The sequence below is a fragment of the Aulostomus chinensis genome, chromosome 23, assembly GCF_037954235.1.
Source record: "Aulostomus chinensis isolate RoL2024-O1b breed Wild chromosome 23, RoL_Achi_v1.0, whole genome shotgun sequence".
Taxonomy (NCBI): Eukaryota; Metazoa; Chordata; class Actinopteri; order Syngnathiformes; family Aulostomidae; genus Aulostomus; species Aulostomus chinensis.
Window position 1 is genome coordinate 5,330,965 of NC_141342.1, and position 13,528 is coordinate 5,344,492.

The window sequence follows — 13,528 nt, forward strand, 5'->3', positions numbered from 1 at the left end:
TCACTGTAAATCAATTTCAGGATTTTTATTTTATCTTTTTTATGTTGTCCTCAGAGATGTACAACACAAATTACAAACCACTGTTCATGGAACAAATTAATCTTCTGACACAGTCTAGTTGATGTATAGCATGAAGTTTACTGGTGATTTACTAGGACATTAGTGGATTATACACACACACACACACACACACACACACACACACACACACACACACACACACTCACTCACTGACCACAATCGCACATTAAGCAACAAGTAGAGAACTTAGGAGAACTTTGCATGCATTGAATGTGTTGCTGCGTATCGGAGCTTCAATGTGAAAACGAGTGAGTGAACTCTTTCCCCTCCAAGTAGGAGGCAGGACCACCACCACCGTTCTCTGAGGACCTCCACCGGGCTAAAACACGCCGCTGACACTGAGCCAGAGGTCGGCCGGCAGCCGTCCTGATGATCGACAGCAGCATGTTTGCCTGTTTCAATAAGCTGCTGCGGCACATCATGAGACATCTGAGGAGGAGGAGCGAGGAGAGGAAGACTCTCCATCTTCAGTGGTGGAGAGAAAATAAAACGGTTCTAGAATGAGAGCAGTAGACAAGTCTGTTACAGCTGAACTGCTGAGAGAGGAGCACAGCCAGGCTTCAGACCCTGAAGCTGCTCTGGTGTACCAAATTATGTCAAAGATGACGTCACAGGGAGACTTTCACCTATTAACATAGCCTTATTGTACCTTAAAACACATTACTTTTCTGTAAATCAAGAGAAAAATTACTGTTATTAATGATTTCATATTTTCAGCATAGAAATAGTATGTTTAGCATTCGGTACTCATTGAACATTAATAATAATGTTTCAAATTAGTTATTTATGTTTTAGTTAATGGGTCAACAAGCGTAGCCAGGCCTCTCTGCCACGCCAACACCATTTGGGGCTGATTTCCGCGGACAGCGAGGCCAAGCAATAGTAGTCACGTGTTGGACGGTTGCTAGGCAACCGTAAACTGACACAGAGACCAGAAGTCGAGAGGTACTTGCTACCATGTCGTTTTCAGGATCTGACGACGAGTTCGATGATGAGAGCAAACCACTTGGGGTGAGGCAGAGGAATTAGCTTCAGCTGGAGCTTCAGCTTTCGCCCCACCTAGGCTGTTTGCGGCTCCGGGCTAGCTGGGGAAGCTAACGTTAGCACCTCCCTTCAGTTACGCAGGTTTTCTCTCTGACAGAGTTATGAAGGCGCCCGGAACGACGCAGGAGAGAGACACGGACCCGGGAAAGCTGTTCTACCCAACGGAGACATTTATGAAGGACTCTATGAGAACGGCAAAAGACACGGACAGGTACCATGAGCTCTGACCCGGGTCAGGTGTGCTGTCCCAGTGAGTCCCATTCATAAAGAACACGTAAACCCTCTAAGTAATAAACTGCCTTTGTTTTTATTAGTGTCAGAGAGTCGGCCATTGTTTGACATGAATATTTGTAACTGTTTAAGGGGACATATCTGTTCAAGAATGGAGCAAAATATGTGGGAGAATATCAGCAGAACATGAGACATGGACAAGGTACCTTCTACTATCCAGATGGCTCCAAATATGAAGGTACGATACAAACATGTGGTGCGTGCGTGTGCGTGCGCGTGCGCGCGCGCGCGTATTCAGCATGTGAACTGTGATGGTTGTTATGCGCTACTTTTTCCTGTTTTCTGTCTGCCAGGCTCGTGGGTGGACAGCCAGAGACAGGGTCATGGTGTGTACAGGTACCCCAATGGAGACACGTACGAGGGAGATTGGGAGAACCACATGAGGTGCAACTCTTCACAGTCACATGACGCTGAGATTTGTTTTGAGATTTCTCTGTGCAGGAGGGGCTTCAGTCCTCATCAGCTCCTCTTTCTTTTCATCTGTCTCCTCTCTAACCTCAGTGGTCAGTAACAACATTTTGGATTTGGGACCAGATTTTGCCCACCATATATAGAAAATAGATGTAAGGCACAGCTTAATGACAAAATACTCCCTAAAAAGTATGTAAATTTCTCTTTGTGCTGTTGTCTTGTTTTGTGCAGGTAGAGCTTCAGACCTGTTTGCTTGAAGAAGAGCGACTAGCATTAACAGTGCTAAATTAGATGCTCAGCTGTGTGATTATATCGCTCTGCTTGAGCTTGATTATTGATCCATATAGAAGTACTTATTTATCGCATGGTGTCAGGAGTACAGTCGATCAATGTTCAACTCAACAGGGTGAGGCATTGAGTGTATTGATTAAACTCTGGATCAGTCCTCGGTCCTGGCTAACGCTCGGCTCACTCCTGACAATATTATTGGCGGGTTATGTGCCTCTATTTAATCACACTCCTTGTGCAAAGAACACAAATAAACACTGGCGAGCTGTTGTGAGTGTGCTGGGTATGAATGCAACGCAAGGAAGCTGAAGGACGTAAATGTTGTTGAACCATGGAGCTGCAACGACAGCAATGTGCGCTTGAGAAGTACCACTGACCTGGGTTGTCTGATTGACAGGCACGGCCAGGGCGTCTACCGCTACCACGACACTGGCTCAGTGTACAAAGGCTCATGGGAGGAAAACAGGATGGCAGGGGAAGGACAGTACATCCACTTGAATCACAGATTCCAGGGTCATTTTGACAACAATAAAGTGAGTTCTGCTTCAGTGAGATCTTTCAGGTAGGAGTTAAGTTGGCTTGTTGCCTTACTGCTCCTGGAAATATGTAAGCATGTGTGGCGGCGGTGTGAGGGGTGTGGACCTCGTTTATTTCTTCTGTTTATGGATGCAATTCTACAGTTTCATTTACCAGACACCTTTGTTAGTACCCTCGTTAGTACAACAAGTGCTTCAAGTTTGCTTGGTCACAGGTGCTGCCATCTAGTGGCAGAAGAAGTGCCAAGTTTTTGTTTTTTTGTTTTCTTCCTGTAATGTAACCATAACTGACGACAACCAATAATTCAACATCAACAACATCTTTCTACATTCAACACATTCAATATTCAACATTGTCAGTGCTGAGTGTTCACTAAGAGCCGGTCTTCAACCTCCTGACTCGCTCTACCCTGAGGACCAAGAGGAGGAGGGTCAGGTTTGAGGGCCTTGTGTTCCCTGAACAGTTGAGTCTTCAAATGTCTCTTCCAAGCAGGAAGGGGCTCTGTGGGTCATATGGAGGTGGGTGGTTCGTTCCACCATTTGGGACCAACAGAGGAGAAGAGTCAGGCTAGAGATTCAGAGCCATGCTGGGCTGGGAGCACCAGCCGTCCCTCACAGGCGGAGTGTTGCAGGCAAGTGGATGTGTAGACCTGGATGAGGGGTTCCAGGTAGGCAGGAGCCGCTCTTGTCTCTGTTTTGTAAACCAGAAGAAGAGCTTTGAATTTGATTCGAGCTGCCACTGGAAGCCAGCGAGGAGACGTTAAAAGCAGGGTGACGTGCAGTTTTGGCCGAGTTAAAGACCAGACGGGCTGCTGCTTCTGGATCGTCTGCAGAGGGTTAAACGTCCACCAGGGAGGCCTGCAAGGAGAGAGCTGCAGTAGTCGATGCATGACATCATAAGGGCCTGCACCAGAAGCTGTCGCTCCTTGTGTCAGGCGGGGTCTGATCCTCCTGATGTTACAGAGGGCGTATCGACAAGACCGAGCAATCGAGGCCACGTGAACCTTAAAGGTCAGCTGGTCATCAATCATGACACCCAGATTTGTAGCAGATTTTGTGAGCAGTAGTTGATTTGAATTGAGCAGAGCACTGATCTGTGGTTGAACACAGGGGGACATGTCTTCAGGTCGAGGAGACAGGAAGAGCTAAGTGTCGTCAGCATAGCAGTGGCAGGAGAAGCCATGTTAGCAGATTATTGCACCGAGTGAGGTGGTGTATAAGGGGAAGAGTAGGGGACCGAGTGCTGATCCCTGGGGTACCCTGTTGATAAGCCATGTGTTTCAGACAACTTCTCCCCACCATGACACTTGGAAGGGTCTACCTGTGAGGTAGGACTTGAACCACCACAGGACAGATCCTGAGATGCCAAAATCAAGGTGTCGAGAGGAGAATTTCATCGCCTCCTTAAAATAATTGCCAACGTAATTTTTTCAAGTTTTTCAGAAAACACAAAAAACAGAGACAAAAAATCATAAGGAGCTGATTTAAGCAAAAAAAAAAAAAGTGAAAATATGACTTGGGCAGTTATTTTAGGACAGTGACGATTTGATGGTTCACAGTGTCAAAGGCAGCAGAAGGTCCAGCAGCAGGAGGACAGAGGACTGACCAGCAGCTCCTGTCAGTCGCAGTGGTTCTGTGACTGACAGGAGTGCAGTTTCAGTGGAGAGGTCAGGCCTAAAGCCAGACTGATACCAGCCAATCAGGTTGTTCTTCTGCCGATGCTCAGAAACTTGGTTGAAGACTGCATGCACCCTCAAGTATTTTGGACAAGAATGGCAGAAGTCTAATTTTAACCTGGGCTGGGTTGAGACTGGGCTTTTTGAGCGGTGGTGGCCCAGGCTGCTTAAGAGCAGTGAGGAAGACACCAGTTTCCAGGGAGGAATTGACAATGTGTGTGACTGCAGGTTTTATAGTGGGCAAGATGGTCTGCAGGATGATGGCAGGTACTGGATCAAGAGGACAGGCTGGAGGTTTTGAGTTCAGGAGAAGTCTGCAGATCTCAGCAGGAGATTACATGAAAAAAAATTGCAAAGGTGTTGATGTGTCAGTCAAAATCATGATGGTATTCTGACATTCAGGAGCTTTACTTGACAACAGGAAGTACTGTCAGGAGGTACTGACAGGCCTACCGTACTCTCCATGTACTCACAGATCCTTGTAAAGATGTTTTCTTCCTGTATTTCTACTTTATGACTGCAGAGAATGTCGGCCAAATGTCATTAGCTTGAAGCTAATGGAAGCTGGCAGGAAAACTGTCCAAAACAGCAGTTTAAAAGCTCTCCAACAGGTTTCAGTATAATCCATACCTTCTTTGTCCATGGACACTCTGATTGAAGCTCAAGTTTAACTGAATGTGGGGGAAGCAACACTTCAAGGCAATAGCTGTTTCCTCTGAAAGGTCGTTTGATGTAATGACTGGTTTCATCACGGAATAAGATGATCTGGGCTGATAACAGCACCCACTTTCATCCTGTCAGGTTTAGCTCATAGCCACATGAGTAACAGGGACTGTATAACATGATAGCATCGTCAAAGATCAACGCTTGTTCTTATTTCAGCCGTCCGGCGCTGGGAAGTATGTGTTTGACCTGGGCTGTGAGCAGCATGGAGAATTCCACCAAACGCTGCAGGTATGATACAATCAACACACGAATAGGCTTTACAGTGTTGCCACAGTCACCCAGTGACACAACACACACACACACACACACACACACACACACACACACACATACACACATTCACACACTGACAGAGACCGACATCCAGGGGAGGTCACCTGACCTTAGAAGCCTCAGCAGGAGCAAGGATGGTGTTATATGTGCATTTATGATGTCACTGATCATGTTGAGTGACTCCACATGTTCATGACTGTGTGGTCACGGAACTCGAGTGTGTTTCCTCATTGTTCACAGATGTTTGCGTGGTTGTTGTGCACCACACAGTCATGCTGCTCATCTCATGAGTGCGGCACTGACGACTGTGTGAGGAGCAGGAGCCTCTGAAAACCTCCCAGCAACAAGAAGAAGATAGGTAACAGATAACGTTTGAACTCTCAGCAGGTACAGCCTGAGGGGGAGATGTCTGAGCCGGCCCCCATGCTCACGGTCAAGTGGATTCCCAAGAACATCACTGGCCTGGAGGACTCCAAATGAAAAGACTCCAGGTGAGCTTTATCCACCACAGTGGTCGGGTGCAGCTGTTATTGATTAGCTTGATTTTTTTGGCACATCAAGATCTGGACACAAAAGACAAAGGTGTTGAGAAAGTTCATAAGCACTAGAGGAAGAGACACGGGCGCGTTCTAATGGAGTAGCTACCAAACATGACACGTGAAAGGTGGGGTGCACCTTCACCACTGGAGCCGATCTGATTAGGATTAAGGATTTTCTCCGTGTTATTAGGTCGGTGAAGCAAGGAGACGACTTACAAGAATCAGTTTGCAACAGAAGGTCACAGGAGGACAATCAGACCGTATTTCTAGCAGTAATGTGAGGCAGAACAACCTGGGGATCTGCGCTGTTCACCCATTGGTGCTGAGCGTATTACATACATGTGCCGACATGATAGCTGATCCCGACTATCAGCTGTGAGCACAGTGTCTTTTGTCTGTGTTCAACCGTCTCTATTCGTTCTTTCTTCACAATAGAAACAATAGATTAATCAGGATCTCGTGTTTTAAGAACATTTTTACCTCACGAGAAGAGGACAGCATAAACAGTTGCATACTCTTTTCAAGTACTTAATTTGAATGTTTAATGTTCATTATTTCTTTCTTAAAATCAGGTGGGCCAGATTTGGGCCCCAGGCCTCACTTTGGCCAGCCCTGCTCTGTATCATTAAACACACAAAAAAGAAACACAACCAATTGACTGTGGAAATAAGTTGTCATTTTATTTTAGTTTTAATGGTTTAAAACACACTTCATTGCACTGTGTCTGCACTAAATTCCTGGGATTTTTAAGTCTACACCTCTAAGAAATGAATACTGAGGGAAGCTTTAACAGGCCGAATCAAAAATGAACCATCGGTGTCGTTCGAGTCACAGAAACACCAGCGTTGCACACTGGTCATTCAAACAGGCGTCAGTCAGTTCAGGAAATGTACTTGAAAACCATCAGAGGAGTGGAGGACCAGTGCAGTAACAGTGACACCGTGACAGAGGACACGATGCACATAGCAACCTGTGTGTGTGTGTGTGTGTGTGTGTGTGTGTGTGTGTGTGTGTGTGCGCGCGCGCGCGTGCGTGTGTGTGTGTGTGTTCAGCTGAAGACTCTGACATGGCTCCAGCAGAAGATGGAGGTGACTGACCAGGATGATTATTAAACTTCAGTCCCGTGTATTCAAGCATGCATTGTATCAAAGCTATACATTACTGAATGTTGAAAAGCAGAACAAATTGAATAAAAGCAGCACATACATGAAGAAATTCGAAGCATGTGTGAAGTTTTTGTACCACATCAACATTTGCAGATGACTACTTTTGACAGCTCACTGCCCAGCCAGCATTAGTACCGTTATGTACCTTGATAATGATTTACAAACCACTGGAAAGCACACATATATGTGAACATGTAACTTTAATTACTTTCTTTAATCTCAATGTTTCAACATCCAGGTTGAGTTGTAGACAGACGACTTTCACAGCACACTTGACTCCACAAGGCGCCAGAAGTGTGGCGCAGCCTGGTGGGATGGGGGATGAATGTCCCTGCACAGCGGAAGAATTTCTAGAGTCTCTACCTCTCCAGCATCCAAGTTCATTGTTGCACTTGATTGGGCGAGAGGTGGGGTTCACACTTGACGGGTGTATCAAGAAAGATCTGTTAAGAAAATTTAAAAATGTGAAAAAAGCACTTTTTTTTTAGAACAGCACTTTTCTGGATGTGGCTCCCTGGCGGCCAGTCAGGAGGAATAGCAGGTGATGGTCCGAGCTCGACGCGCTGGCTCCCTGCTGGCCTCACATCTCCTCCAGCAGCTCCTGGAGGGTGAAGTATGCCCAGACTTCTAGAGGTTGCGTTTCTTCTGCTGGGCCTGAAGCAGAGCTGCCTCCCTCTCCTGCAGGAACAGGTCTGACGTGTCCTCACCGGTAATCTCCTTGATTTGCACCAGGAAGTCTCTCAGGTGCTCCTCCAAGGCAGGAATGTTCTGGTTCAGACTGAACAATCCTGTCACAAACACTTGCAGCTGGACGTCTAGGAGATGCGGGAAGACCGTCTTCAGCAGGCTGGCGATGTAAACCTGGACATGCACCAGGTTGTTGGCTGGGATGGTGGCACTCAGGGTCACGTTCACCTTCCCCCTCTCTACCTGGGCCAGCATGTAGGCCAGGATGGTGGCGTGCATCGTCAGACCTGCGGTGTGCGATGTGTCCGTGACCACGGCGAGGATGTGCTGCAGGACCTCGAAAAAGTAGCTCTGATAGAAAATGTGGCTAACTACTTCCTCTGCTGCCACTTTCTGGAGGAGAGTGTAGAGGATTTGCAGACCTCTGTCTTCGATGGTCCTCTCTGTATGCCTGAAGGCCCAGATGATGGCGTGCAGGACCTGCTTGAAGTGTTCAGGGCTGAAGTACAGGAAAGCCGGGAAACACTGGGACACTGCTGCGTGGAGGAGGCTGAACACATGGACCCGGTGTTCCGGGAACTCCTCAAAGTTCTTGCCAATCATGTCCAATGTGCAGTAGAAGACGGCGTCAAAGATCCTGTTGATGTTGTTGGTCATGTGGACTCCCAGCTTGTTCACAATGACCTCCATGGTTCTGAGGACCTCAGGCTCTCGAGCAGCTGGGACGTTCTGCTTGTAGTCCAGCAGTACTGCGTCCAGAAGGGAGGGCATAATGTTCTCTGCTGCCATGTGAGGGTCCTGAGAGCAGCTGACCCAGCCTGAGATGAGCTGCAGAATGTCCCTCTTTACCGTGATCATACTGCGGATCAGAGGGTGCTTGGCCACCATCTCCCCATGGTTCTGGAAAGCCGAGGAGACGGTTTGACTCAGGCCCTTGTAGATGTTGAGCATGTTGAGGTACATCCGTCCCAGCTGGACCACAAACGGATGCCCGACAGCTCTGCAGGCACTGATATTGATCCTGAGGATGCTGCTCAGCTGACGCAGCGTCTCCTCCTCCGTCAGGATGTTCGTGTTCTTGGTGGCCTGCAGGATGATCCTGTCCCAGGCCTGGTTTGGCAGGACCAGGTACCGCTCCATCAGACGCACCTGTACGTCCTGGTCCTTCTGAGCCCTGATCATAAATCCAACAGCCTCAAAAAATGCGTAGACATGCTGTGGCTGCAGGTGACAGATGACGGTGCTGATGGTGTTGAGGATCTCATTGATGAAGGGGGCCTCCTCGCCCACCTGGACACGAACAAAATGGCCTGGACACTCCTTTGCTATTTTGAAAAATGTGTCACAGGCCATGTCCTGCACCCCATCGTGGGTCAGATGCATGAACTCCACCAGTTTAATGATGACAGCCTTAAGGAAGTTCCAGTGGTCCTTCATGAACTTGACGTACTGGCCCACAATGTACATGACATTGGAGGCGACGTTGAGCTGGTCCTTCCCGCTCTTCTGCTCATACAAGTTCAGGAGGCCACTGACGACTGTGTGCAGGACCCTGGTCTCGTCATCTTTCTTCATGACCCCGCTGATGGAGCCGATGGCCCAGCAGAGAACATTAAGGTTTCTCTGAGACCACTCGGCACCGTTCACCTGGTTGACGAGTCGGTGAATCATGACCTGTGCAGTGTCTGCACTGTCGAGTTGGGCCAGATTCACCAGCGTGTCCCTCATGGTCTTGTAGATGGTGGTGGCATCCGTTCCGTGCATTTGCTCCCTGACCACCTGACCGTGGTCATTTTCCACCACCAGCACATCTTCTGGTTTGGCCATGCAGCTCACCATCAGCACGCGTACCTGTGAGAGGACATCCTGGTAGAGCTTCTTACGCTCCTGTCTGCATGGCCGCTTCAGAGCGCTGGAGTTGGAGAAACGGTTTTCTTTGTATAACTCCAGAGCTACAAGATGGCTCCAGTAGTCCAGACAGATCTTGAAGATCTCTGTCTCCTCCACCGCTGACAGAAGCAGCATGTAGCTGTGGGCCTCCCTGAACATCTCGCCCAGGTTTGGCCTCTTCTCCAGCAGCTGACCGTGTCGTTTCAGGAAGGCGCTGAGAAAGAGGCAGAGATTATGGATGAAACTCTGCTCATCATCCTTGGCTTTGGCGTAGGCCACTTGAATGTTGGTGTTCAGGGGCAGAATCTTCTTAAGCTGGTCCGCCGTGAGCTTAAAAAGGAGGATAAACTGCTCCTCATACTTAGAGGCGCTCACTCCAGCAATCTCTGTCAAACATTTCAGTGCCACGTTTCGTAACATGGCAACATTGATGAACTCAACCAGGTTGCTGATGAGGTTGGAGTGAAAGATGGCGTGCAGTATCGCGTGCTGACGGCCCAGGTTCCAGGAAAGGAGACGGAGGAGGGTCTCCAGCGTTGAGCACACCAGGGGGGCATTCTGTGTGTTGCTGAGGACAAACAGGCACAGCTGGAGTATCTGAGGGAACTCAGCACTCAGACTGTCCTTCAGGTGCTTGGCCTTCTCTTGGGTCATCTGACCAGCAGAGAAGTCAAACACCTCCTCGCTCAGTAGCTTGAGGATTGTCATGTTGTTCTGACATAGACTTTCGCTGGTCCGACTTGCGCCCACAATGTCAGTGATGAAGGTGGGCCAGTGTTTGGGCCACTCCTGCTTCAGCACCTGCACCAGGATGAGGTTGAGCTTGGAGAGGAACACCCCCTCTCTCTTCATCCTAGCTGGATCGCAGGACGTCTTAATGACCAAGCACACAATAAACTTCTTGATGATCTCACACTGGTTCCTGTCCAGACTCTTCCAGCGGCTGGTGATGAACTTCTCCAGAATCTGGAGTGCATAGTACTTGGTCTCCAAGTACTTTGAGCGCTCCAGGATGACGTTGACCTGGGTCCAGGCATGTGGGTGGTCCACCAGGTTTGTTAACACTTCCTGGGCTACTTGTTGCAGGACTCCGGTGTGATGGTACATGGCATCGATGACGTTGTCCAGCAGGTTGATGTCAAAGTGCTGACTGAAGTCCAGCAGCTTTGTGAAGGGGTGCTGCTCCAGTGTTGCCATTGTGCTGCTTTTGAGGGTCTAGCAGTTAGCAGTTAGCACCAAACTGTGTTGATGTGTGGAACAGTTGTTGTTGAGACGGCGTAACTAGTGAACCCCGCGTGCTCCATTATATCCTGCTGACATGACAGGTGACTGTGATGTGTCACTTCAAGATGACTGAGATCACAGTGTGAGATGACTGAGATCACAGTGTAAGGTGACTGAGATCACAGTGTGAGATGACTGAGATCACAGTGTGAGATGACTGAGATCACAGTATAAGATGACTGAGATCACAGTGTGATATTAAATCCTGAGATCACAGTGTAAAATGACTGAGATCACAGTGTGAGTTCATCTGAATCTGAATTCCGAGCTCAGATCCTGCACACAGTTTCTTGAGAGTGGACTGTATGCACTCAATACTTGCAGGTTCTTGTGTTACGGTGCTGTGTTTATGGTTAACAATGCCGACGTTCTACACCCGCTCTCTTCAAGAGCTCCCCGAGATGAGATCTCTGATGTTCATCGGATTTGTAAAAAAAAAATCGACACCCGTCGCAGTAAAGTTGATTTGCGGTTTAAACTTTATTCCGCGACATATATACACAACTATGCAGGTAAGATAACATTTGTTTTCTGACCAGTTCATGCTAGCTAGCTATTAGCTAACGTCAAATATGGTCCTGCTGTCAACTAATCCTTTGGTTTTGTATGGCTGCTGATATAATCTTTAAACATGTCTTTAAGGTTTTGTTATATTTGGTTAGTGTTTCGATTGACTGCTCATATTGTAAGCCTCAATATGCCTGACACTCTTGAGTTGACGTAGCTGCTAACTGAGCTATTGAGCTGTCTTGCCATGTAACACTGACAAGATATCCTGTCATTCAGTGTCCAACAAAGAGAGGTCAGGACAGGTCAGCGTGAGAGCCTTGTGCTTCAGATCGATGAGAAAGAACCAGACGCCACACAGTTTAAGTGGAGGCAGGAGGAGGCTTGGTAACATTGTTCATGTCTCTTCTTTGGGTTGTGGTTCAGGCAATCATAAGCTAACTCATTCCCAGAGACCTACCCACCTGAATGCTTACATTTTCCCCTTCTTAACATACAAAATTTGATAGGAATTAATTTCATCTGAAGAATGGTGATCAGATAAAATAATGGTGACAAGTCTGTGGTGATCAGAAGCCAAACTGTTCAAGGTCAACACTGCACATTGATATCAAGCTGTGCAAGTGTTGATGTTCATGCTAACTTGAGTTTTTGGGGAGAAATGGTGTTCCAAAGCGTTCAGAGAGGGAGGGTTCATTTTAAGCTCTTGTTTAGTGAGCACTGTTCTCTTTGTGTTAATCCACTGGCTCTTGTCTCTGTGTGAGAGGACGTTTTAGAATTTTTATTTCTTTTTCCTTCTTAGATCAAACTCTGTGATTCAGCCCCTGTTGTGCAGAGAGAAATCCGGGAAACAGCAGACCGTGCCACAGTACTGTCTCTGAAAAATGAGCAGTGAGCTGTAAATATGTAAAAACAAAAACAAAAAAAAAGACTGACGTTGTTGATGTTCTCAAGCTCTGAGCTGTCAATTTATGTGTGTGTATTTAGATTAGATAGAACTTTAATCCATTTGTTGTTTACCACTGTGAATTAACAGTTAAAACCTTGAATCTTCAAGAACAAACAGACTTCTGAAATCATTTAATAGAACAATGTTGTTGGTTTGGAATAAGACAATCAGATCTGAAGACACTGATAAATGATTTGATATGCACATATATATACTTGGAGGGGGCTTCAATCTTAGAACAAGAATTCAGTCTTTTGAAATCATGAATATGTACACTATATAAATTCACTGAACCTTCAGTATATCAAACTATATATAAATTAGAGCATTGTAGTTTCTGTGTCGGTGCACAGGCTCAAAACACTCTGGAGTCAGATGAAGGTTCTGCTGCATTCACGTTGCAAGCTCATGTGACCAGGATCTCTTTCACTCAGGATGACAAAGCAGATGCTCGTTTCACCAACTATCCAGACTCTCACTTGACCCATTTCTTTACCAGGGCTTTGTTTTGGTAATTTGACAGCAGACATGCAACTGCTAAGCGTTCATTGATGTTGTAAGCACGAGACACCTGGGTGACACCGTCAACACGTCTGCTTTGCTCTGTCCTCCTGATTACCTGCTCCACTGTACGTGCACACGCAGTCTGGCCGGGGCCTGGGCCTCCCTCACCTGGTGTGCTGGCATCTGCTTCTTTTTTGACAGAAAAGGGGGACAGCAGTCACGAATGAGGAAGCCCTTGTCCACCATCACAGCCATGTCTTCTGTCAGCAATCAGCTCTGCCTGATTGTTTGAAGGTTTCTTTATCACTAATTGAACCAGCATACAGTTGGGAAATCAGTGGGACTGGACCATGTGGAGCGATGCCAGCCAAGGCTTTCATAGTGCAGTGGGATTTGTATGTCGAATACATCCGGCTTGGTGTTTGGCACCTCAGCTCTGTACACTCCAGGATCACCTGGGTGTCTGGAAACTGCCTGAATTCCTCAGGCAGGTAAGCTTGCACCTCTTCCTTTGTAAGTCAAATACAGACAGACCCCAATGCAGCGGCAAGGAAGCCTGTCCATGTTGCAATTATGGGGCTCACTGTTGACCGATGGACATTGAACCGATGTGCAAGGTCTCTCTTTCAAACCAGCTGACAGGAAGGTGAGGAAGAGAAAAAACTCATCAATGGGC

At 47.3% G+C, this 13,528-nt stretch overlaps 1 protein-coding gene and 1 pseudogene across 2 annotated transcripts; one reads left to right on the forward strand and one right to left on the reverse strand.

The window, feature by feature from the left end:
- The first annotated feature begins 952 nt into the window (after positions 1–952).
- rsph1 (radial spoke head component 1) lies at positions 953–7,080 on the forward strand. 2 transcript variants are annotated; one of them, XM_086195571.1, is made up of 8 exons: positions 953–1,092; positions 1,223–1,336; positions 1,489–1,594; positions 1,710–1,800; positions 2,513–2,677; positions 5,210–5,281; positions 5,711–5,817; positions 6,918–7,080. In XM_086195571.1, the coding sequence occupies exons 1-8, from the start codon at positions 1,039–1,041 to the stop codon at positions 6,959–6,961; spliced, it is 753 nt and encodes a 250-aa protein (XP_086051697.1). In that variant the 5' UTR covers positions 953–1,038; the 3' UTR covers positions 6,962–7,080. The 2 variants fall into 2 exon arrangements, with proteins under 2 accessions (XP_086051697.1, XP_086051698.1); XM_086195572.1 differs by having other exon boundaries at positions 2,513–2,648; positions 6,918–7,064.
- Positions 7,081–7,092: 12 nt separating this feature from the next.
- Positions 7,093–10,947, reverse strand: LOC147239251 (exportin-1 pseudogene; annotated as a pseudogene).
- Positions 10,948–13,528: the final 2,581 nt, after the last annotated feature.

Coding starts and splice junctions, on each gene's coding strand:
- rsph1 (XM_086195571.1), top strand. CDS start 1,039: ATGTCGTTTTCAGGATCTGACGACGAGTTCGATGATGAGAGCAAACCA. Junction 1,595..1,709: donor AGATGGCTCCAAATATGAAG/GTACGATACAAA, acceptor TCTGTCTGCCAG/GCTCGTGGGTGGACAGCCAG. Junction 5,818..6,917: donor TCCAAATGAAAAGACTCCAG/GTGAGCTTTATC, acceptor GTGTGTGTTCAG/CTGAAGACTCTGACATGGCT.